Source organism: Marmota flaviventris, chromosome 14, assembly GCF_047511675.1.
Source record: "Marmota flaviventris isolate mMarFla1 chromosome 14, mMarFla1.hap1, whole genome shotgun sequence".
NCBI lineage: Eukaryota > Metazoa > Chordata > Mammalia > Rodentia > Sciuridae > Marmota > Marmota flaviventris.
The window spans coordinates 30232822-30257875 of record NC_092511.1 but is presented as its reverse complement, the minus strand read 5'-3'; the positions used below and the strand labels follow the sequence as shown (position 1 = coordinate 30257875).

The 25054-nt window shown below is 33.4% G+C and overlaps 1 protein-coding gene across 2 annotated transcripts in view; it reads right to left on the bottom strand.

The window, feature by feature from the left end:
* Positions 1 to 2793: 2793 nt before the first annotated feature.
* Positions 2794 to 25054, bottom strand: part of Hnrnpll (heterogeneous nuclear ribonucleoprotein L like) — a 39185-nt gene continuing 16924 nt past the window's right edge. Inside the window, exons 4-13 of one of the 2 annotated variants that reach the window (XM_027922893.2) lie at positions 24850 to 24935; positions 23470 to 23566; positions 23311 to 23383; positions 19105 to 19176; positions 14757 to 14974; positions 9819 to 9940; positions 8924 to 9125; positions 8093 to 8150; positions 7906 to 8004; positions 2794 to 4605 (exon numbers count right to left, since the gene is read on the bottom strand). In XM_027922893.2, the coding sequence (XP_027778694.1) occupies positions 4550 to 4605; positions 7906 to 8004; positions 8093 to 8150; positions 8924 to 9125; positions 9819 to 9940; positions 14757 to 14974; positions 19105 to 19176; positions 23311 to 23383; positions 23470 to 23566; positions 24850 to 24935 (1083 nt within the window). In that variant the 3' untranslated portion in view covers positions 2794 to 4549. The remainder of the gene's footprint in view (positions 4606 to 7905; positions 8005 to 8092; positions 8151 to 8923; positions 9126 to 9818; positions 9941 to 14756; positions 14975 to 19104; positions 19177 to 23310; positions 23384 to 23469; positions 23567 to 24849; positions 24936 to 25054) is intronic. The other variant, XM_027922894.2, reaches the window with a different exon arrangement.

Here is a 25054-nt window from a genome sequence, read left to right as displayed (position 1 = left end):
ATGGGTCCATTTAAATTAATGGATTCTTGGTTTAGGTTGTTACTTTAAAAAATTATTATTGTAGAAAAATTCACATAAAATTACCATTTTAAAGCATACAATTCAACAGCATTTAGTACACTCAGTGTGTACTAAACAAGTACAAAAACAAGGTGAGATTTAGGCAACTAGAATTAAAATATACTGATGATCAAACTAGTTTATGCTTAAGGTGGTTTCTACATGCTAAATCCTAATTCAGGGTCTCTTTAGTTCTACCCTGTGTATGTTCTTCACTGCAAGAGCAGTTCCTCAAGTTAGCAAAATGGCTATAGCAATCTCAGGCCTCACCTTACAGATCTCTACCTTACGGAGAGCATCTTCTCATCCTGGGCTTATCATTTTGTTTGTGTGGTGTGGAGGAAGGAACCCAGGGCAACCTGCATTCATCATGGACACACCCCTAGATCCACCCCAACCACTCTTCAACAAATGTCCTAGGCATCACTATTTGATCAACCTAGGTTACTAGTTCAACACACAGATTATCCTGTTTAAGGCAATGGTTCCCAGCCCAATCTGATATTTTTATGCTCAAATAATATTCCTACAAAATTTAACTACAAACATAAATTTGAAGAAAAAAACAAATACCTTAGTTGATAATATCAGGGAGAAATAAACTTGCATGGCTACAATAGAAGACAAAGAGATGTGAGAATTTTCATTTTCAAGTGAAAACTGACCCTGTTTATTGTAATAGCAACTCCAATACCACTTCAATTAAAGTTTTCCAAAATGGTGAACCTTGAAACATGTTCCAAACTAAACAATCCTTTTTCCTTGATTTAAACAGTAGTTGTATTGCTAGAAAATTCGATGTACTACATGTTAAAATCATACAAAAGGACTGAGAGTACAGCTGTGGTACAGCACATGTCTAGCATGCATGAGGTCTTGGGTTCAATCTTTCAAGCAACAAAAAATCCAGAAATATTTTGTTTGTATATACAAAATAGGTTCTAGGATCAGATCATTAGGTTCTTTACTTATATGAATATCTGATGGGATACTTGAAAGTCATGAAAGACAAGGGAAAATTTTTCTTCCTGGTCTTTGCCCATCAATGTTGAGTGTCTTCCTAACACTATAAAAGAAAAAAAGAAAGAAAATTCTTACAAACTATCAAAAAGCTTCCTCCACCTCCAGAGGCAGCACATCCATTAAGAGGTACTTGGCCAGAATCAAGAGTCAATCAGGCTCCCTCAAATCTTCATTTCTTCTACAAAATGGAAGAATAGAATAGCTGCAATAGTTGAAGAGCTAACAATATCCACCACAATTAACTTCATTTGTAAATTAAAACAGAATTTCAAGTGTTCTTTCATACCTTTATGTTGAAGCCTATTTTGCTAGTGACGTACATTATATTTGTTCAAAACTTAATGTAATTTACACCTTTTAAGAAGGTCACTACAAAACATACTGGTTTGGTTTTGTACTGGTTTAACACAGGGGTGCCTTACTAATGAACTACATCCCCATAAACACCCTCCCCCCACTTTCTGGAGACAGGTTCTTGTGAAATTACTGAGGCTGGCCTCAAATTTGCGATCCTCCAGCTTTATCCTCCCTGATTGCTGGGATTATAGGTGTGCGCCACCATTCCTGTTAAAATTCATTGTTCTAATCAATATTTGAATCTATTTGGTTTAAAGTTCCAGGAAGAAACAAGGATACTATGGATTCAATATCTACTAGACTTAAAATCCCAAATAACTTCTTTGGCTTAAACAGGAATCATGTTTGTACAATTCACTTACATTTTGGCTGACACAGGAAATGAGAGTAGAAACAAAAGCCCATGAATGTAATTTTTTTTCACCTAACAACTTGATTTATAAGGCTTCACTCTATGAATAGATCTGGAGTACTATGAATAATAATAATTAAAAAAAAAAACTACTTGTCATGTGGACCTTCAATGGACTAAAAGTCTCCTGAGCCAAACAGCCATATGACAAAAACTAATTGTCATCCCCCACCCGCTTCTTAGTTCTGTTCTGGAAAACAGAACAGGAACAGATAACTAAATCATACTAGGATGCTGGAAAGATTCATGTCAGCTGGAGTTGCAAATATTTTATTTTGTGGGGTACCATCCTCATCAGCAGAGGCTTTTAAAGTGCAGCTCATATTCTAACTCAGTATGGCAGATTTATTATCAGATATGTAATAATATTTGGATATGGAGATGGGATTTTAATATTAAAAAAAATAAATTCCAAGCTAGCACTTTTTTTAAACAGCTCTAAAATCTGCTCTTTCACTTTCTTCTAAAAGCAGAAAGATAGCACAAGAAGGAATGCTGTTATCAAGGCCAAAGACAAAGGGTGTGTTCACAAAGCAAATTCCATTCACAGCAGAGATGCACAAGTAAACAAGACATTAGGGGCAGCAGCAGTACAGGGCTTACACACCAGCACACATATCAGAGCAAGGTCCAACCTACCAACTATTTATTTGTAAGGAATTCACTTGTCATTTTGCTGGGAAGATCATATCTAAAAGTCAATGCCACTTAAAGCAAATCTAAATTCAATAAGCCCTGCCAATATCCACAGGTTTATTTCCTAGACTCCTAGGCACAAAAAATCTCTTTAAAACTTATAACCTGTATCATATTTCAGAAGCAGGGAAGAGAAGTCAGCTATTACACAGATCTCTACAAGTTTAACCTTTTAAAATTAAGATATTTCAATTTTGCAACAAAGGCCAAAAAAAAAAAAAAAAAGCATTAGAAAAAACACTTGGTTTACTGTAAACTTAGGTATTAAACTGGCAATGAATGAGAAACACACATTATCTGGTATCATACATGTACAGTTCACACACAAGAACCTTTGGTCTAACTTACTGGTTCCATGATAAAGGCCAAAAATATTTCTAGATTGAATTTAATTTTTTTCTAGATCTTTAAAGGGTTAATTAAAAGGACACTGATCTAACAACTGTCACCAAAATCCAAGTGAGAAACAAATGATAATGTGTATTTAGTTTCCTAAACTTTCTATTTATCAGCTCTTAAATTAAAAAAAAAAAAAATTCAGTTGTAGATGGACACATTATCTTTATTTTATTTATTTTTATGTGGTGCTGAGGATTGAACCCAATGCCTAATGCATGAGAGGTAAGCATCCTACCACTGAGCTACAACCCCAGGCCTGGCTCTTAAATTTTTAAAAACTCTTGCCTCATTTTAAAAGACTTAAGATTTTTTATCTTAAAGTTAGAAACAAAAATTTTATATGAAGACCTAAATGGAACTTTTATTTTCAAACTTGTCTCAAGATGATGACAAACTGCTATTTCCAACTCTGGACTTCATAGTTGTTATAAATAAGTGACATATTCTCCCTTCTTTAAAGATGAAAACAAAACGACTACATCAGTTTTCTATTATTAAAAAGCCATGAACTCAATAACAAGTGTGATATGGTCTTTTAATACCAAGTTTAGTCTTTAAATCTTACTTGCCTACATATGAGATTTGAAAAAAGAGAAAGAAACAGATTCAGTGGGAGAATGTTTAATAAATGGTGTTGAGACAAATAGCTATCTGTTTCAATTAAAAATAAAATTAGATCCTTAAATCTTGCACCATATATAAAAATACATATATTATGATGGATCAAAGAGTAAAAAATAAAAATGCAAATACCCAAAACTCTACACACAATTTTAGGGGGCTATAGTCTCTCTAAAGCCCACCCATGGATCCCAGACTATTATATAGAAGAGGAACTGTTAACTAATTAACTTCTATTAAAATCTCAAACCAAACATTAGATGCATCTTTAAGATTAAATCACATGCAACAAATGAAGATAACACATTAACTCATTGTTATAACTTTATAAAATCTCCAAACTGGAACTAGAAACAGAAGCATGTCAATACAAATGAACAATGACTGAAAAAAAAAATACACCAATTTAAATAAGTTTGAGTGCAGACTGTACAAGTGTATCCATGTCTATTATCTGTTAGCCTTTTAGAAATATAAAATCAGCTAAATCTGTAGTACTTAAAGGTCAACATGTGCAATGGTATTCTCAAACTTGATTAAAATAATAAATACAAGTCATGTTTAATATGAGTAACTGCAACATACTTAAACATCTAAACATATCATAGGAATTCTATATTAAAATGCAATACTTTCACCTGCATTAGTCTCATACACAATGGAAAAATACTTGCAGATAATTAGCATTAAGAATGCAAATATATTTTTACTGTGGAAGAAAAATTATAGTAATAAGGTTAGAAATCATATATTTGCATAATCTACAATGATGCTGTAGACAGTCTACATTATGATATTCTATCCTGAAATGAAAAACAATATTTCAGTTTACAACAAATTTACTCAAGGCAAAATATTTTATTACAGAACAAGATTTTAAAGTAAGCAAGGCAACATTAGATCAACCAGTTTTTTTTTAATGAAGTGTAGTTTTAAAACTGTAATAAAGATGAACATAAATTCTAACATGCTCTTCTCTTCTTATAAATGGGATGATGTAGAAAAACAAAGCTTCAAAGTATATGGATTGGATCCATCTGTAAAAATTTAAAAATCAAAGTTAATTCAACATCACATCTTGAATTAGCAGAGAAAATAAAGAAGGAAAATTTGTACTTGCTCATATTTACTAAAGCTCCATGAGGGACTGTACTTTGTTCATTGCTACATTCTTACTGTTCCAAGCATTTAGAAGGCACTGAATTCTTTTTTAGTAAATTAAAAGCTAAATATTCACAAGACACTTCAGAGGATAAAAAGATTAATAACTGTTACTGTTTCCAAGGAGTTAACAATCCATACAATATCTTGAATATCTCATGTAACTTTAAAACACTGTTAAAACTTTCTATCAAAAATTAAGCCTGACTTACTATTTAAAATTTTGTCACTAAATAAAAAATGATAGGAGGTATTTCTCTTATTTTTAACTTATGAAGGAAATTTTCAAATATACATGAAAATATATATTAGTTCCACAAGTTTACCACGTTGCTTTAATAACTGTCAACATTTGGCAGTATTATTTCATCTACCTACCCCTCACTTGCACTTTTGGGGGCAGGCTATTTTTAAATACTACAAATATATATTTATTATTTATGTTTATAAAATATAAATATATATTTATATTTCAGTTTTTTACAGACCTTTATATAATTTATTTATATGCAGTGCTGTGAATCAAACCCAGTGCTTCACACATGCTAGGCAAGTGCTCTACTGCTAAGCCATAACCCCAGCCCCTTAAAAATATCTTAACATACATTATTCTACCCATAAACCCTTCAGTGTGTATTGTTTTTCATGTGTCTGTTGTTTTGTTTTGTGGTAGGATCTCACTATACACATATATAGCCTAGGCTGAAGTTCAAGTGATGCTCCCACTTCAAGCCTCACGATGGAATTACAGGTGTGTGCCACCATGCCCAGAAGCATGTAATGTTTTTCCTTAACTACCATTCATTAGTATACCTAGTAATTTAATTTTCCCTGTTATTTTATTTTTTGATTTTATTATTTTTTTAAATACACAACTTTTATTTTTAAGAAGTGAAATTTTAATACCCTATTTAGATCCAGGATCAAAGTAAATTATACAGCACACAGTTTCAAAATTAAATTTAAATCTTTTTTTTTGTGATGCTGGGGATTGAACCCATGACCTTGTGCATGTGAGGCAAGCACTCTGCCAACTGAGCTACATCCCCAGCCCTTTAAATGTTCTTTACATGGCACCATTATGTTGACAATAAACAAAGAGAACGACAGTTTCACATGAAACAAATTAAAACAATGGAATACCATTTTTTTCATCTATCATACTGATAAAATCCAATGGGTATTTTCACAGGCCACAGGTGTTAATGTACACAGGCACAGCCTTTCTAAAGAGCAACCTAGCAACATTTTATCAAAAATATAAACTTTAGGGGCTGGGGATGTAGCTTAGTGGTAGAGTGCTTGCCTAACATGTGCAAGGTCCGAGGCTCCATCCCCAGCACTGCCAAAAAGTAATAATAATATTCCAAACTATCATTCATGGTTTATATTTCACTATCATTCATATGTTTATGCTCTTATGAGGATTATCAAAATATAAATTTTAATGTCCTACATTAAAAAATTGGTCTATAAATACAAATTTAAAAGTGTCACTATAGCCAGGAGTGGTGGTGCACACCTGTAATCCCAGGGCTTGGGAAACTGAGGCAGGAGAATCACGAGTTCAAAGCCAGCCTCAGCAAAAGTGACGTGCTAAGCAACTCAGTGAGACCCTGTCTCTAAATAAAAATATAAAATAGAGCTGGGGGTGTGGCTCAGTGGTCAAGTGCCCCCAAGTTCAATCCCCAGTGCAAAAAAAAAAAAAAAAAAAGTCACTGTAAGCATTCTTATTACCAACAGAAATAACTCTGCTTGTTTCACCAGAGTTTTTGTCAGTGGAGAGATGGGCAAAATAAAATGTGGTACATGTCTATGAATAGCTATGCTGAAAATGTTTCTAAAAATTTAAAAAGCAGCATTGTATGTGCCAATAAAGAAGTAGCTCTAAGACATATTAAATGAAAACAGCAAAGCATAGAAAAGTTATGTACAGAAGAACTATGTAAATTTTTTATAAGTAAGATGTTATATGCTGAAGAGGTAGAAGAAGGAGACCAAAAAAGGACGGAAGTTTAAAAAGCTTTAACTTTTATTTTGCACCTTTATGTACTGACTTTTCTAACATTACATTACTTTCCTTCAAAACAATCAACATGGATATGGAAGGCAGTCTCCCTGATGGCCCCAAATGATCCCTACCTCATGGTATTCATACCCTTATATAGTCTCCTCCTAAATTGCACCATTGTCTGTGTGACCCAAAAGAATGCAAAATCAAATGATGGCAGGTCACTTTCAGCATGCAATTATTAAAAACAAAAACAAAAAACATCCAGAAAAACAAAACAAAAAACCCATACGTTTCTCTTATCTCTCTTTAATCACTCACTCTGAAGGAAATGAGCTACCAAAAATAGGCCAATTATGGCTTCAATGGACCTGCAAACATGAGTGAGCATAGAAGTGAATTTTTCAGCCCTTGTCAAGCCTTGAAATGACTGAAGACATTGACCTCCATTGTTGTCAATGTCACCTCCATTGACAACAATGGAGGTCAAGAGGATAGGAGCTATTCCCATATTTAACCATGAGACAAGTATCCAGGTGAAATAAAGCCAGATTATTAACCCTCAGAAAATTAAGATAATATGTCTGCTGTTTTAAGCTGTTAAATTTTATGGTCATTTGTTGTACAGCAAGAAATAAATAAAACAGGGTTTAGTTGTGGGATTCTATGCCCCCGCCCCCTTTTACCTTATTTGTAGTTTCTCTGTTTTTAAGGGGGGAAAAAAACAAGCAAACAACAACATGGGATGGGGTAGTACGCATACATAATACCATATACAAGGTCCTGGGTCTACTCCTTAAGCACTGGGGAGCCAAAGGGCGCAGCAGATCAAACAACCCATTAAAAACATCTACTAAGTGTTACTTTAAAACTACTGGAGGGCTGGGGTTGTAGCTCAGTGGTAGAGCACTTGCCTCGCATGCGGGAGGCCCTGGGTTTGGTCCCTAGCACTCCATAAAAATAAAGATTAAACAAACAAACAAACAAACAACAACAACAACAAAAAAAACTGGAGATATACCTCAGTTGGTAGAGTGCTTGCCTTGCATGCACAAGGCCCTGGGTTCAATCCCCAGCAAAACAAAAAAAAAATACTGTCAATGTTTCTGAAGGTAATTCCCAATAAATAATTAGGATACACACACACATAAAGGAACGTACTTACTTGGGACTCTTATCTGGTAGTGATTAAGTGCAGTAAGGGCTTCCACTGCATCAGTTTTGCATTCCCATTCCAACAGCCCAGAAAGTGTTTTGGCAGAAGCTTAAATAAAAAAGGAACACAAATCCAGTTGTTATTTTCCTGTCATCAATTTATCCAGAAAACTTTGAAAGAAGGAATGTTCACTTACGTTTTGCATCAAACACTTTATATTTGATGAATGTAAGAACTTCATGGTCATTACACAACTGCCAAAGAAAGGTAAAATTTCATTAAAAATATGGCCAGAATAATATCCCCCCCTTTTTTTGTGAGTTACCTAATTGCTCTGTAATTATTCTTTTCTTTCTTTTTTTGTCTCTGAAGTCTTTATTCATTAATTCATCAGACTTTTATGACAACAATGGAGGTCAAGAGAATAGGAGCTACTCCAAGTTTGGGTAGGGAGCCCCTCCCCACCTTAAAAAAATAATGAAATTCTATAAACTATGTAAATAACTTTTTTGGGGGGGGGGATACTGGGGATTGAATTCAGGGGCACTCAACTACTGAGCCACATCCCCAGCCTTATTTTGTATTTGATTCATGCTATACACTAAAACCACAGATTTGTTAATTGAAATATATATTATCCGAGTTGACTAGGATTTATCTAGTACCTAAGGTAGGGAAGAGAGTTACAGAAAATGTTTCCAAAGTATTTCTACAATAGGGAAGAAGTTAAGAATGTATAAAATGTTATGGGTGAGATTTAAGGTCATGATAAAATAACTTTCTGAATGCAGGAGTAAGAGTATCCCCTTTTAATTCTAACTTGCAAAAAGACTGAATCACAAATAAATAAAAGACTTAATCACAAATTCCTAATGGATACCAGAAGAGTATAAAGGTCAAAGAATAAACTATATGCCAAATACCTCCCCCAAAAAGAAAAGAGACTTTAAAGTGAGGCTAAAATATGATATAAATTTAATGCCAGGAAATGGCAACATTCTACACACATTTGCATTTCAGTGCCTACCTTTGTGAAGGTCTCTTCTGTGACACACAATGGAACATTATAATAATGCAGCACACATGAGGGTGGTTGGATAATATTCTTAGAAGCTTGGCCAGCACTTGTAAAGCGATTATTTTTGCTCATTGCAAAATCTTTGTAGCTACTTGTACCATCCTCCAGCTCAAATATCTGACTTGGAACAACTGAATGTTGTTTAGATACACTGAAGATTGGAAAGGAAAAAGATACATAAGACACCTCGTTAGATAAAAAGCAACAGGTAGTATCAAAATGCTTGTATGTACAGCTATTTAAATATAGTACAGTCTTTGCTTGGTAGCCAGAGAATTGGTTCCAGAACCCCTCAAGGATAACAAAACCTGAGCATGCTCAAGTCCCCTATAAAAGACGGTGTAGTGTTTGCATATAACCTATGAACATCCTCCCATGTACTTTAAATCATCTCTAGATTACTAATACAGCATAAATAGTTGTTAGACTATATTTAGAGAATAATATTTTTTAAAACAATCTGTATACATTCAGTGTAGACACAATTTTTTTCCCAGATATTTTCAATCTGTGATTGGCCGAATTAGTGGATACAAAATTGTATTAAAATCTCTCTTACAGTTTAGGCACCAATTTGGAAAGAAAATCTATTGATATACTTTCATATTAGGTAACTAACAAAAAAACTTGCCTATTTTAACATGTTCTTTCATGATCACAAAACTAAAAATTAGGTATTGTAAACAGAATATGAATTATATAACCCTAAACTTGTCTAAAAGGATAATGTTACCACTGCTGCTAGTTTCATATGTGCTCTCTAAAATATTCTAAAGTTGAAATAAATGTCTCTAATAAAAGACAAGAATTTTAAAAAAATTTATCACTTAAGATAAATAATTACCAAACATTAAGTCTTTTCCCAAATAATTTGACATTATTAAGGTGTGTGACAGCTCTTTCTACAGCATACTCATCACCCATTTCTACCAGTGCTGTGCCAGGAATAGTCTTCATAAACTTTACCTGTAAATACAAAAATCCAAAAAGTGATCATTTAATTCCCTTTTACATAAAAGAATTTTAAAAAGATAGTATGATTTAATTGGTTAACCATTCAGCCATGAGGCACCCTTAACTTTTATCAAAATCCAATAAAGTTGAAAACTGTAATTCTACTGTATAGCACAGTGAAGAGCACAGACTTATTTATTAATTCTGTGATTTGGGAACAATTCACTTAACTTGTCTGAACCACAAACTGTCCTGTAAAATTAACATAATGGTAATATCTAGGACTCATTCTACACTCATCAATATTTATTCATTCAACAAATATCAACGTGTTCTTATAAGTACAGTGCTAGGTACTGGCAATTTAATGGTGAACACAATCTTCTTTTTTTTTTTTTTTAATTTTTTATTGTTGGCTGTTCAAAACATTACATAGTTCTTGATATATCATATTTCACAATTTGATTCAAGTGGGTTATGAGCTCCCATTTTTACCCCATATACAGATTGCAGAATCACATCAGTTACACATCCATTGATTTACATATTGCCATACTAGTGTCTGTTGTATTCTGCTGTCTTTCCTATCCTCTACTATCCCCCCTCCCCTCCCCTCCCCTCCCCTCTTCTCTCTCTGCCCCCTTTACTGACATTCGTTTGTCCCCCTTGTATTATTTTTCCCCTTCCCCTCACTTCCTCTTGTATGTACTTTTGTATACCTCTGAGGGTCTCCTTCCATTTCCATGCATTTTCCCTTCTCTCTCCCTTTCCCTCCCACCTCTCATCCCTGTTTAATGTTAATCTTCTTCTCATGCTCTTCGACCCTACTCTGTTCTTAGCTACTCTCCTTATATCAAAGAAGACATTTGACATTTGTTTTTTAGGGATTGGCTAGCTTCACTTAGCATAATCTGCTCTAATGCCATCCATTTCCCTGTAAATTCTATGATTTTGTCATTTTTTAATGCAGAGTAATACTCCATTGTGTATAAATGCCACATTTTTTTTATCCATTCATCCATTGAAGGGCATCTAGGTTGGTTCCACAGTCTAGCTATTGTGAATTGTGCTGCTATGAACATCGATGTAGCAGTGTCCCTGTAGCATGCTCTTTTTAGGGCTTTAGGGAATAGACCGAGAAGGGGAATAGCTGGGTCAAATGGTGGCTCCATTCCCAGCTTTCCAAGAAATCTCCATACTGCTTTCCAAATTGGCTGCACCAATTTGCAGTCCCACCAGCAATGTACAAGTGTACCCTTTTCCCCACATCCTCGCCAGCACTTGTTGTTGTTTGACTTCATAATGGCTGCCAATCTAACTGGAGTGAGATGGTATCTTAGGGTGGTTTTGATTTGCATTTCTCTGACTGCTAGAGATGGTGAGCATTTTTTCATGTACTTGTTGATTGACTGTATGTCCTCCTCTGAGAAGTGTCTGTTCAGGTCCTTGGCCCATTTGTTGATTGGGTTGTTTGTTCTCTTATTGTCTAATTTTTTGAGCTCTTTGTATACTCTGGATATTAGGGCTCTATCTGAAGTGTGAGGAGTAAAGATTTGTTCCCAGGATGTAGGCTCTCTATTTACCTCTCTTATTGTATCTTTTGCTGAGAAAAAACTTTTTAGTTTGAGTAAGTCCCATTTGTTGATTCTAGTTATTAACTTTTGTGCTATGGGTGTCCTATTGAGGAATTTGGAGCCCGACCCCACCGACTGTAGATCGTAGCCAACTTTTTCTTCTATCAGACGGCGCGTCTCTGATTTGATATCAAGCTCCTTGATCCATTTTGAATTAACTTTTGTGCATGGCGAGAGAAAGGGATTCAGTTTCATTTTGTTGCATATGGATTTCCAGTTTTCCCAGCACCATTTGTTGAAGATGCTATCCTTCCTCCATTGCATGCTTTTAGACCCTTTATCAAATATAAGATAGTTGTAGTTTTGTGGATTGGTTTCTGTGTCCTCTATTCTGTACCATTGGTCCACCCGCCTGTTTTGGTACCAGTACCATGCTGTTTTTGTTACTACTGCTCTGTAATATAGTTTGAAGTCTGGTATCGCTATACCGCCTGATTCACACTTCCTGCTTAGCATTGTTTTTGCTATTCTGGGTCTTTTATTTTTCCATATGAATTTCATGATTGCTTTCTCTATTTCTACAAGAAATGCCGTTGGGATTTTGATTGGCATTGCATTAAACCTATAGAGAACTTTTGGTAATATCGCCATTTTGATGATGTTAGTTCTGCCTATCCATGAACAGGGTATATTTTTCCATCTTCTAAGATCTTCTTCTATTTCTCTCTTTAGGGTTCTGTAGTTTTCATTGTATAAGTCTTTCACCTCTTTTGTTAGGTTGATTCCCAAGTATTTTATTTTTTTTGAAGATATTGTGAATGGAGTGGTTGTCCTCATTTCCATTTCAGAGGATTTGTCGCTGATATACAGGAATGCCTTTGATTTATGCATGTTGATTTTATATCCTGCCACTTTGCTGAATTCATTTATTAGCTCTAATAGTTTCTTTGTAGACCCTTTTGGGTCTGCTAGGTATAGAATCATGTCATCTGCAAATAGTGATAATTTAAGTTCTTCTTTTCCTATTTTGAACACAATCTTCTTGAACCTAACAGTCTAGTAGGTAGATCAGAAATTTCAAAGCAAATAATAACTACGAACTATACGGAGTTCTGTTAAGGTAATAAACAAGATGCTATAAAATATAAAACAGCCTGAGATAGCATGGTCAATAGGAATTGCAACGTAAGAGCAGTTTAAAAAACAAACAGTATACTTGAGTTTTCATAACATCTTGGGCAGAGATCATACGTATCTCTCGGTATTCCAATTTTAGTATTTAATGTTGTAAAAACTAGGTGAAAGAAAATGTGATAAATATTTCAGCATAATGCCTAGTCCTTAAGAAGTCCCTAAATAATTAAGTACCACTATCATACATGATGCCTTGAAAATACTTCTTTCTTACATGTCTACCTCAAGGGAATACTGAGAACCTATTTATAAGACATATTCAATTATCAGATTTATTTCCATTAGTTTATTAATGTTAATGTGACATAGTGTCTTTACACTACATCTGTACTTAGAAAAAATTTAGTAGCAATATTTTTCAGCTTATTTGAAATCATTCTTCTTGTGGACAAAATTCTCCCTTGATTTAATCCAATTATATACAAAAAAATCTAATAGTGACTAAGTGTATATACTTCTTATACTGGTAAATCTCCCCAAAAAAGTCAGGAAAAATTAACTATTTCTAGGTCTTTAAAGGATTATGATACCTTGAGTATAATGTGTAATAATGTGTCATTTTAATCTTAAAAATATTTGAGATGTGGAGTAAAAGATATTAGAATTGTCCGATAACATGCAGAAAAACTTAAGTTTTATTCAAAAAAGCAATTTGGGTTTCTCAATCACAAAATTACTTCCCAACATAAAGACAAAGATCAATTAAAGATGTAGATTAAACTGCCTGAGTATGGTTGTCTACATAGCTGAAAAGCACAAACAGAAAAATAGTACTGTAATAAAATATAAAATACACATTAAGCCCATGGAAACATGCAGTTCCTAAACTTTAAAACAACCTGGTCTAAGAAAAATGTCTGTGAAAAAAAAAAACTTAATCTATTCTCCCCAACGTTATCAAATCTACCCCATTATATAAGCAGTTACATAAGCAGAAATATCCAAAGTGCTGTCCCTCAGACCAAATGTGGAATTTTATTTCTCTTCTATTTTTTAATATAATTAAATAATGAAGAAAAATGTTGTTTCAGAATTCAGAAGAGTTCCTTCCAGATCAAGGAGACTTGAGAATTAGTGAACTAAAAATAAAAACTAAGAGTACCAACTTTTCAAGTCATGCTCTCCTCCCACACACTTGTGACTCACACGCTTGTATTCTCTTTTCATTGTGAAAAGAACATTTAAAAAAAGAACAGACAGAAAACAGCATTACTACAGTATTAAAACATTCTATCAGAGTAGGTCAGTTTCCAGTACTGATGGAGCACACTGGTCCCTGGAAGATATTCATACCATTGTTCAGGAAGTACATAAACCTTAGAATTCTCCCAAAATGCAAGACTTCTGCACAAGCTCTTTAGACATGTTTATTTATACCTAGCTCTGTGAAAGTTAACTGCCCTTTTAAATTCTATAGTTCAACATGGTAAGTGCTAAAATTTCTTTGAAGTGATCAAATATACAGATATAACTTGACTAATAACAGACCCACTGTTAAAATTGTTACTTATATCGTTTAAGCAAACTTAGAAGTCTTATCAACACAGCAGACTAGAGAAAATCAGTTGTCTACCCTCATCATGTAATTGACTTGGAGTTGTAGCTTGCTACCACTTCACAGCATTATAAAAACAATATTATACTACATATCACTAGCATGGGAAAAGATGAGAAATCAAAATTTGATGTACTATTTCTATTGAATGCATATCACTTTCACACCATCGTAAAGTTGAAAAGTCCTAAGTCAAGCACTATTAGTTGAGAACTATCCATAAAGGGTTTATGGCCAGAATATTCTAGTAGCTGATTAAATTACTGCTTTGAACTTCTATATTAGTTATTTAAAAAAAATTTTTTTAGTACCAACAACTTATACTTATCATTTAGCAACAAAAAATAATTTCTGAAATTCATACATAATGGATTTTTAGCTTGTGTGAGTCACTCCTGAAAAAGACTTGGATGCTTCTGATATAAGGAAAAGACATATATTGAATGTCTCTTCAGAATGACTACTAAATACTCTAGCAAAGAAACTAACATAAAATGAAACTCACCTTTTCAATATTTCCATATAAGCAGAATAGGTTGAAGACTCTTGAACAATTCATTTTTAGTTGATGTAATCCACTAACCATTACAACTGAACCAGAGGGATTTCCTCCATGCATATAAGAAGAAGAAGCCTGTGGTAATGGATATGCAACAAGCTCAGGTGTATCTCGAGAGCCCATTCTGTAACGACTTGGTAAGGGCAACAGTGGACCATGGGATCCTAAAAAAATGACCAAAACAAAAAACAAATAAAACACATACACATAGTTCCATTTGTAAATACTTCAATAGATGAACGTCAGATAAAACAAAAGGATGTTTTTTTCGCCCCCGTTTTAGTGCTATAGATTGAACCCAGGGCCTCAGACATGCTAGGCAAGTGCTCTACCACTGAGCTATACTCCCCATCTCCCCAAAATAAACTCTAAATATTACCTAGTTTTACATACATCCAAAAACATAAAGTGTATGAGTAGGAATAAATAAACTGTGGGAAATTAATAAAATCTTCATTTGTATTGGATCCAATATACACTGATCTGTACCTATATACACAGGCTACCATTTTTAAAAATATAAATTTATAGCCTAACAAAAAATTATATGGGATTAGGCTCTGGGGTTGGGGGGAGCCAATGTAAAACTCTGGGCCACTGTATGTAAATTATGCCTCAAATTTTAAAAATTGCCAATGTACTATAAAAAAAGTATACAGTAAAACCTAGGAAGTAATCTCTATACAGATATAACAAAAGAGCATCTTTAGTTCCATAAAAAGTTGTCTCCTTGTATACAATGCACAATAATGTATTTTCAGGTTAGTATTCTATTCTAATTTTGTTTTAGGAAACTAAAACCTGTTTGGCATCTAATATCGGTGTCTTATCATTCTGTAACCTCCATTTTTAAAAAAAACACCATCAAGAACCCAGCAGGAATTAATATCTGAATATCTAAAACTGATGTCACAGAAACAGAAACATACAAACCTACATCCCAAACTAAGAATCCCTCAATAAGACTGAACTTGCTAACTTTGGTTTAAAACAATTATATCTTACTTTCCCATCTACAATTTTTAAAAAAATTTTCTTGTTACTTGAAGTAACAACAACAACAAAAAACTAGAGTGTAAAATAGAATGAGTGTGTGTGGCGAAACAGTGATACTAAAAATTGGCATAGAGCACACTTACAGTAACAAGAGGCAGAATAACTCATAAGTATCAAGTAAGATAAAGACATGTAGCTTAGAAACATAAGCCCTACATATCTCAGGTACTCCCGAGAAGTGATTATAGAAGCACAGTCTGGATGTACGAAAAGATCCTCCTGATGTATTTAAAAAACAACAACAACAACAACAAACTAATACAAAAACTCAAGTCCTTCCCTTATTTCTCAAGAAAAGAATGTAATGCCACTGACTTTCATTCTTACTTAGAACTATTTATTGTCTACTAATTGAGTACTAAGATCTACAAAATTTGATATCCATAAAATGCTATTAGAGATTATGGTGAAGTTCAATTTTCAGTTATCCTAAATACAACTGCTATTTATAGCAACACAGCAACACTACTGAGCATACATATACAAATACAATGTGAATTTCTGCAACTTTGGAGAATACTTATCAATGCATCATCAGTGTTACCTTAAATTGTTCACTTTTTAAAACTGCTCTTACAAGTGATAGCTTATCAAAACAATTTAATATAGCTTGTGGTGTATAAACTACTAGCTATTATACATATTTTGGCTTCTAACTCAAGATGGTTATACCATGGTTCAAATATCAATCATTCTTCCTTTTGCAAAAGTATATATTCCTATTATATTGCCTCCCCGTCACTGCCATTTGTTTTACTCCTCACTATAATCACTTTTTTCATGAAGTAGAAAAGACCTGTAGTCGAAAACTTTACTCTGCTTAAGTTGGCTAAAATCTAAATACTTTGAGATCTACTGTTCTAGGTAACAACCAAAGTGAGTACAAGAGAATAAATCATGCTTGTAATTATGACCTTGAGCCATCAGAATTAAAATTATGTTTGTTATCTACACTGTTTAAATTGTTACTTATATCGTTTAAACAAACTTAGAAGTCTTTAAAAAGCTTGCTATACTAAATATATATCAGGTATTTAAAAAATCCACTTATGTGAGGAAATGCTATATAAACAGCATTACTAACATTTTGAAGGCATTTCTCATTTTTCAAAACTTTAAAAAAATCTTCAGTCCAGAAACCACATCAAAAGATGCTAGCAATTAATATACAAACTTTTCTTGGGCTCATAGTAAGTATATTGATATTCACTTTTTCTAATGTTTAAGTATAAACTTCTCATCTGTTCATCTCATAGGGCTAGACTTCCCAAATTGAAAAGATTTAAAGAATTGTGACAACATAGATTTTATATTGCTATAATAAACCAATGAATATGCTTAATCTAATGAAACCTATGGGTCTTGACTCAATTTTTTCTACTTCCTCTTTCTTTTAGACTATTACAGGAAAAGCCACTCATGATGTGACCCCAAAATGCAAACAAAGCTCTTCTGCTCTTCTCTTGGCTAACGGGATGCTGTTAAGATCCACAAAATTTGTAAAAATTTTTATCAGTACCACTCATCCATTTCTTCCTACTTCCTCATCTTACTTCTTCTCTACCACTTTTTATTCAGACTCTGTTTCCTCTTTTATACTCCTAGGAGATAGAACAAATTAACTTCAGAGTTCAATGCCTTAATAGACACAGCTCAGAATGGATGCCCTGACACAACCATCTCCCCTCAGGACTCTCCAGAACCTCAATGATCTCTATTTAACAACTTGTCATTCCAAAGAATTTTGCCCTTCTCTTTATATAAGCCTACATTTTAAAATTTACTCCCACATACAATAAATCAGGACATGAAATTATCAAAGAATTTCACAGTAGGCTGTTTTTTAAAATAAAAGGCTCTTGTAGGGCATGTAATATATTGTTTATATAATTTTTCAGTAAAACATTTTGTAAAGAAACAAACTTGAAAACCTATACTATGAAAATAATCAGTTTTAACACTCAACAGTAAAGTTCCTTTTCCTTCATTTATTCTTTCAGTTTTTCTAGTCCCCTTTGGCAAAACATTCAGACAATTTTTAGCTTTTCATTTGACTGCCATTGACATATTTAACTCTACAACTATTCTACAAACTAGTAATTAGCAATTTTTGTAACCTTCCATTACGCAAAGCACAACAGGCTCTCAGCCAAGTGTTTCTTTACTGCAGGACCAGAACCACTCAGACAACCATATTTAATAGTAATTCTGTTAGACAACAACTAATAAAAATGATTAAGGAACACACTCACTAAAACTTGTACTAAGACTTCCATTCTGTGACATACTATTTTGACATATAGCAGATCATTTCAACCTTCTGTGCCATATAGACTACTAGGGAACCTTGAACATAAATATATCACACATGATAAGGAATAATAAAGCTCACACCTTCACACCTAAGAATTGTCATTAAATCAAATACATAAGCAATTTGAAAACATTCAGTACAACAGACATCAGGAGTTTCTCAATGAAAAATCCCAAGAGTACTTTTCAGCAATTTATATTTCCTCCCACTTTGTCTTGTATTTTAGCTGTAATGCACAGAATAGGCAGGGGCAAAATAACTACCACTAAAAACTAAAAAAATACTTGAAAACAATTTATATCAAGTTAAGTCTTATCAATAGCAATCTGCAACATCTACATGGAAGAACAACAGTTTGAAGCCTAATTAAAAAAAAAAAAGATTATTATTCTAGGTTTCATAATCTTAATTATCAACACAGCAAACAAGAGCTGAGAAGTTTTAAAAGGGGAATTAAAACTTAAGCAAACCCAAATACCAACAGTAGAACTAAAATCTAAACAGAAGCAAGCTTTGTCTTTGACAAATACCCCATTCTTTTGCCTCTATTACTCAAAATTTCTCTTTGCTCATAACTACTGAAGAAAATAAACCTACTGATCAATATTCCTTTTTGGTCCTCATTCTGGTCAAAGCCCATTACAAATCAAAATCAAACCAAACAAAATATAATGGCAAACAGTTTTCAATCCCCAACCAATAGCTCTCAATTTATCTCAATGACTATTTGGTATATTAATATCCTAAGAAAACAAGGGATTTGGGACAACTTCTTGGGAGTACATTTTAAGGAACTGATCCCATATAAATCAAATCAGATGAGCAGGAAAAATTCAGAGACAAGAAATGTGCCATTCTTCATCAGAAATGCAAAAATTCTAATAGTTCATCTGTACTACCCTCCTTCTGCCTTGACAAACTTACCATAGCCATCATGTCTAAACGAAGAAGGGTGTTCTCCCAAAATGGCTTGTCTCTGGCGACCCTTTCCTCTATCTGACACAAAAGTAGAAACATGGTTTTAACAATTTTGATCCAAGTACTTCACAGAGTTCTCACATGGGAAACACCCACTCAAAACATCCATTATACTTCATAAAAGAAATGTGACTCCTGGTTAACTTTAAACATCCATTCATATCCAATTTAAATACAAACACCAAAAGTTTAAGAAAATAATTCTATCTAACAAATTCCACTTAACTTGAAAATATCTTTTTGGCAAATGCCAAATACAATCACACTTCAAATTTAAGGGAAGAATAGATACTTTGCAGAAAATGAATGTACACAATGCTAGAGGTTGACACTGTACAGAAGGTTTTACCAATACATGTCTTTAAAACAAGCTTTAAGTGCAGTACTTTTGAAAGACAGTACCTGAATCATACTATTAGCTTCAACAGCAACACATTTTCAAAGTGGGCTTCTTTCAAGAAGTTTCAGCATAAGCCAACAACAACCTGTATTACATGGTTTCACAATCAGTAAACACAGAGTATTTATATGTATATACACATATTTACAAACACCTACTGACTTGAGAGCTGAAAATTTTCACGTCACTAACTCATATTATCTCATAGATAGGTCATTGTCTATAGACCTTAACACCAGGCAGAACTATGAGCAACCCCCAAACTTTTAAGTATGCCAAGATAAAACTAACCAAGGGGGCTACATTATTGGATGAGAATACTACAATACTCTAAAGGATAATTTTTATTCTAGCTACATTTTCAGGAAAGGCATGCCAATTTCCCCAAATCTCGAGGCATCAATAAAAAATTAGTTGTTGAGATTTCTAAAACAGCACTTCCTATCTTAAATAGAGAATTAAAAAAAAAATCATTGTACAATACTTTTTAGAAAAGTCTGCTGATCATTCTAATCTTTGAAAATTCAGAGGGAGCTTTTCATATATCCTTAGTCACCTAAACAAATCAGGTTTATGGGAGATGAGAAATAGTTTAATATTCACTTCAGTCTAGTGAAGTATAGTTTTAATTACCTATTCTAAGTTATCACAACACTGAAAGGGACTAAGGAGATCATCCAGTTCAATATAAAAACATCCCTATTATTTGGGACCATTTAGCCTCTGTTTACCCAATATCAGTAAACAAAACAACTTACTACCTTCCCTTATTTTTTCAAATACCCTATATTGTGGGAAAATTAATTTTTATATTGAGTAGAAATTGACACTTTACCCACATTCTAACGTTTGTAACCTCATAGTCTTTGAAAACTCTTCTAAATACCTGAAAAGCTATTGTGACCCTTCCCTCATTTTCCCAAAGCATTGTTTCTCCAGTCTAAATATTCAGTTCTTTTTTTTTTTTTTTAAATCAAATGGCATCCACCATCTCTCATCATTTAAGTCTGAATCATCTTGAATCAATTCAGTCTGCCAATTCCTTCTGGTACTGTTCCTTTACTTAAGCATAGCCATCAAACACTAAATACAATTCCTTATATACTCCAGGAATATTAAAACCAAAACCACCATAATGTCTTCATGGCTCAATTTTATTGATAAGTTAACAGTGCTATAAAGGAAAGAAAACTAGGTTGAGAACCAGAAGATTCCAACTTAATCACTAATTTGATGTGTTGTCACAGAAACAATCTTCATAAAATGAAGGAATTAAGAGTAGATGATTTCCAAGGTATCTTTCAGTCATACATTATTTTTAATAATTCATTACTTGAAGTATATTCTACCTAAAACGAAGTCACATAAAATAGAAGCAGAAGAATCCAACACTGAATATATCAGTCTATAATAATTAGGGCTGAATAGGATATTTTTAAGTGAAAAAAAAAATGTAAAGAGTTCTTTTTTTTATAGAAAAAGATATATAATAAAGGTATTTATTTGGACAGAACAGATAAACAGGTTCAATGATCTATCCATTTGAGTGCAAGCTAAGATCACTACAGAAAAAAAAAAAAATATGAAAACTGCCATAGGCTTGCCAGAAAATTACCTGTCTGTAAGAAATTAGAAGACAAGAGCTTTTCCCTTGAAAGCATCAAGAAAATTGTTTTCATCCTTTAATTAATTGTATTTCACTATTTGTATTATCTGCCTTACACATTTCTAAACAGATTATCTGACTAAAAATGTGTGAAAAACTATGCTGGTTTTATGTAAACTCTAGACCTTTTAAAGAATACATATAAATGTTGTTAAAATCTAAAAATGTTTTGAGACAATAAGAAAAATGCAACCAAAAAAGCACTACACTTCAAATAAGTAAACAAAAATCAAAACTCAGTGTTCAGTAACTGACTATAAGCTGACAGAAGTGAGAGATTTCTCATCAACCACTTGCCTTGTTGTTTGAGTACTAAGGCTTTGTTTTCCAATATTGGATTGAACTGAACCAAGCCTAGGCCAAGCAGATTTCCATTAAGTAGTGAAAATCTGGGGGTCTAGCCAAAGCTTCATTAAAAAACAAACCTATTTACAACCCCATGCAGAAGGCAAGATGATTTTCCAGAAATTGTGAGTTAAAGAAGCCAATCATCCCAAAGACCTAAATATTTGAACATGCAAAGGATCATCACATTGTCTTTTTTTTTTTTTTTTTTTGCTAAACAGTACGTGCACTAAAGCGTACCCACTGCCCAAGATATTTTGGATGCCATGATTTTTTTTTTCTAGTTGACTTTTATACATACTCATCTTGAGTTTTTCCAACACATGGTTCAAACACAGATATTGTAGTTGAGATGTAGCCAATACTGCAGCCCCCTTGTTTTTACAAGATCCACATTTTAATTTGTATATTCCAGAATTGCCACACAGTTAGTTGAACAATTTTATGAAATTTATGCTCATGAAATTTAGCATTTATAGGCTATAGATGAATATGCATCTCAAATGAAATGCTCTCATTTTTTCAGATTTATCAAGTTTAAATATATTCTACCTTGAACAGACATGTTACTTTCACCTATATTTGAAATGTCAAAATTTCTAGTTACACAAATTAACATAAGTGATAACCTTAAATTGTTACAAAACTGACAACTTATGAACAGTCACTTTACAAAAATCAAACCACACAGAAAAACATCTTTTACATATAATGCACCTCTTCATTATGTTAGAATTCTGTTCAATGACCACAATTGAGGGGGGAAAAAAGTATACTTAAGTGCAGCAAGTATGCACCTCTCTTTCTTTTTGGTATTTTTTGGGTGCTGGGATCAAACACAGGGCCTCGCACATGCTATGCATGTGCTTTACCATTGAGCTCTACCCCCGGCCAAGTGTGCACCTTTCTAATCCACGTATCTTTAGTATCTGTGTGGATTGGTTGAGCATCATCAATTTCCAAGATCTGTTGATAAATTGGCCCTGCTTATTTGCCAATTAACAACTTGAATCTAAGCTGAAAACAGTTACAGTAATGGGCATCAAGATTTACAACATTGTAGATAAAAGTCTAGTTTCCGTTGGTGAAAAGTCTAAAATTCTACAACTGAAAACTTAAGGGAAATCAGACCAATATATACATACAACTTGAATAAATGGGCACAGTCTATCATGGTGTTCATCCCATGCAAGTCTGAAGTACTGTTAAGTGTCCTTCTTTAAAAACTTGGGGTGATGGTGCATGCAGTATGCAGTCAAGGTGAATTGCAAGTCTGAGTTTTTTCAGAGGGCTTTTTGCTGATGCCGATGTTGTGCATGATGAAGTGTAGAGTCAGCCTGTTGGAGTCCTCTATCCTTCTTAATGCCTCGTCCAGCTTGGGGGAAAAGTCCTTTCCATAGAGAAGCAGTGTGCAAGTTTGCAGTTTGTAAGGAATATTCTGAATCAGTTTTCTCTCCTCCAAAGAGAGAGAGCTGCTTGGAGAAATGCAAGTCCTTGAACTGCGGGCGTGCCTGTATGTGTGGGCTTCTTGTTGAACTAAATATAAATAGCTCAGTACATACCAGTAGGGGGCACTAATGTTCAAGGTTATTTTCCAGCATTACATGGTCTTTTGCAACAAAAGCATTCACCAACCAAATTTTCATTTGAATTAACTAGCTCATCTCAGGAACAGGAATCTAACTGCATGTAAAATTTGTCAGCAGATGTAAGTATATTCTAAAATGCATAGAATACCTACCTCGTCTTCCCAAATATGGTTTAGTGTAGTCCCAACTGTCATTGTCATTCCTAATAACATTTAGACGAGTTGGCTGTCAAGATTGAAAATAAAGTAAGTTTAAACTGTATTTCCCAAAGCATAAATATTTCTTTGGTAAAGTATTGGAAAAATATTTACCCTTGCATATTCAATTTTTAGTGTGCAACATCCAGCATATATATCTGCTCCATTGAGTGCTGCCTTAGCTTTCTGTGCACAAAGGACTGATTCGAACATAAGCTCTATTAAGGAAATTTGGTTCAAAGTATCTGATATTTAATCATTCTTCACTATCAAAGAAAAGGTAATAAAAATAATCAGAAATAACTCTTTAATTCTAGAAATATTTTGCCAAATAAAATTTCTAGACAAATTTTGATAGAATTTATTTTTAATATCAAGAGTACCAAACCAAACAAAACAAACTATCCATAGTAATCCTGCTAAGTAGACTTTGTAAATTGGGGAATGAGCAGAAAAACATTACAAAGAACCAAAGTAATACAAAAATGAATAACAAAAAAATATATATATGTGTGTATGTATACACACACACACATTTTTTGGTACTGGAGATTTAACTCAGCACTTGACCACTGAGCCACATCCCCAGTCTATTTTGTATTTTACTTAGAGACAGGGTCTCACTGAGTTGCTTAGTGCCTCACTTTTGCTGAGGCTGGCTTGAACTCTTGATCCTCCTGCCTCAGCCTCCCAAGCCACTGGGATTACAGGCATGCACCATCGCACCCAGTGCAATTTTATATATTTTTGAGAAGGCAAAGTTTTATAATCACTTGACTAGTTTTACTGGTTTTTAAAAATTATTGAAGTTCACAGTTTAAAAAAAATCAAATCAATAAAGCATATGAAAAAGACCAAAAGCAAAAACATTTTACCAGAAGCACGCACTGCTAAAGATTTCACTGTATAGCCCTACCTTTTCTATGCATGCCCATACACAGATAGGTGGAGGTTTTTTTTTTTTTTTTTTTAATGAGCTTGTATTGTATATACCATTTTGCAACTTGCTTTTTTCAAAGTATAAAAAATTCAACAAAGTAGATTTTCCACAAAACCATGACTACTTAAAAGGTTCAAAAGAAAGGTAAAAAAGACTCTAGTGACTCTAAAGTTTTGCTACTTCCAAACTATTTTAAGAGGAGAGTCAGTGAAGTTCATTAGGGATAAACTTCAAAAGGTTGAAGTGTACCAACTGCAAAAAATAAAAATATATTTAAAAAAAAAAAAGGTTGAAGTGTACATATATAAACAGTGATACTGCACAATGTGAGATGAAGTATATAATGTTTTATGGCACCAAGTTATTCTTATCAAAATGGTAAAATTCTCTATGGGCATGCAGTTTCATTTTTAAAATCTAAGCCAAGTAGACTTTTGTAGGAAGAAAAAGTAAACACCTTTTGTCTAGTAACACTTAAGTAGAAAACAGTAAGATCTAATATGAATTACACAGTAATCATATATATTAATATCAAATTAACAAATAAAGGATATTCAACCATTGCTTGTATTCCATTTCTCTTGAATATAACAATGCGTTGTACTTTCCCAACAGGGTTGCATACCGTATACAAAACATCCTATGAAAAAAAAAAAAGATTTCTTCATATTTTACTTTCAGAAAAAAAAATTTAAACCATACTCCATTTTGTTTTATCTAAAAACCAACAATTTTCAAGATGTCATTCTTATTAATTAT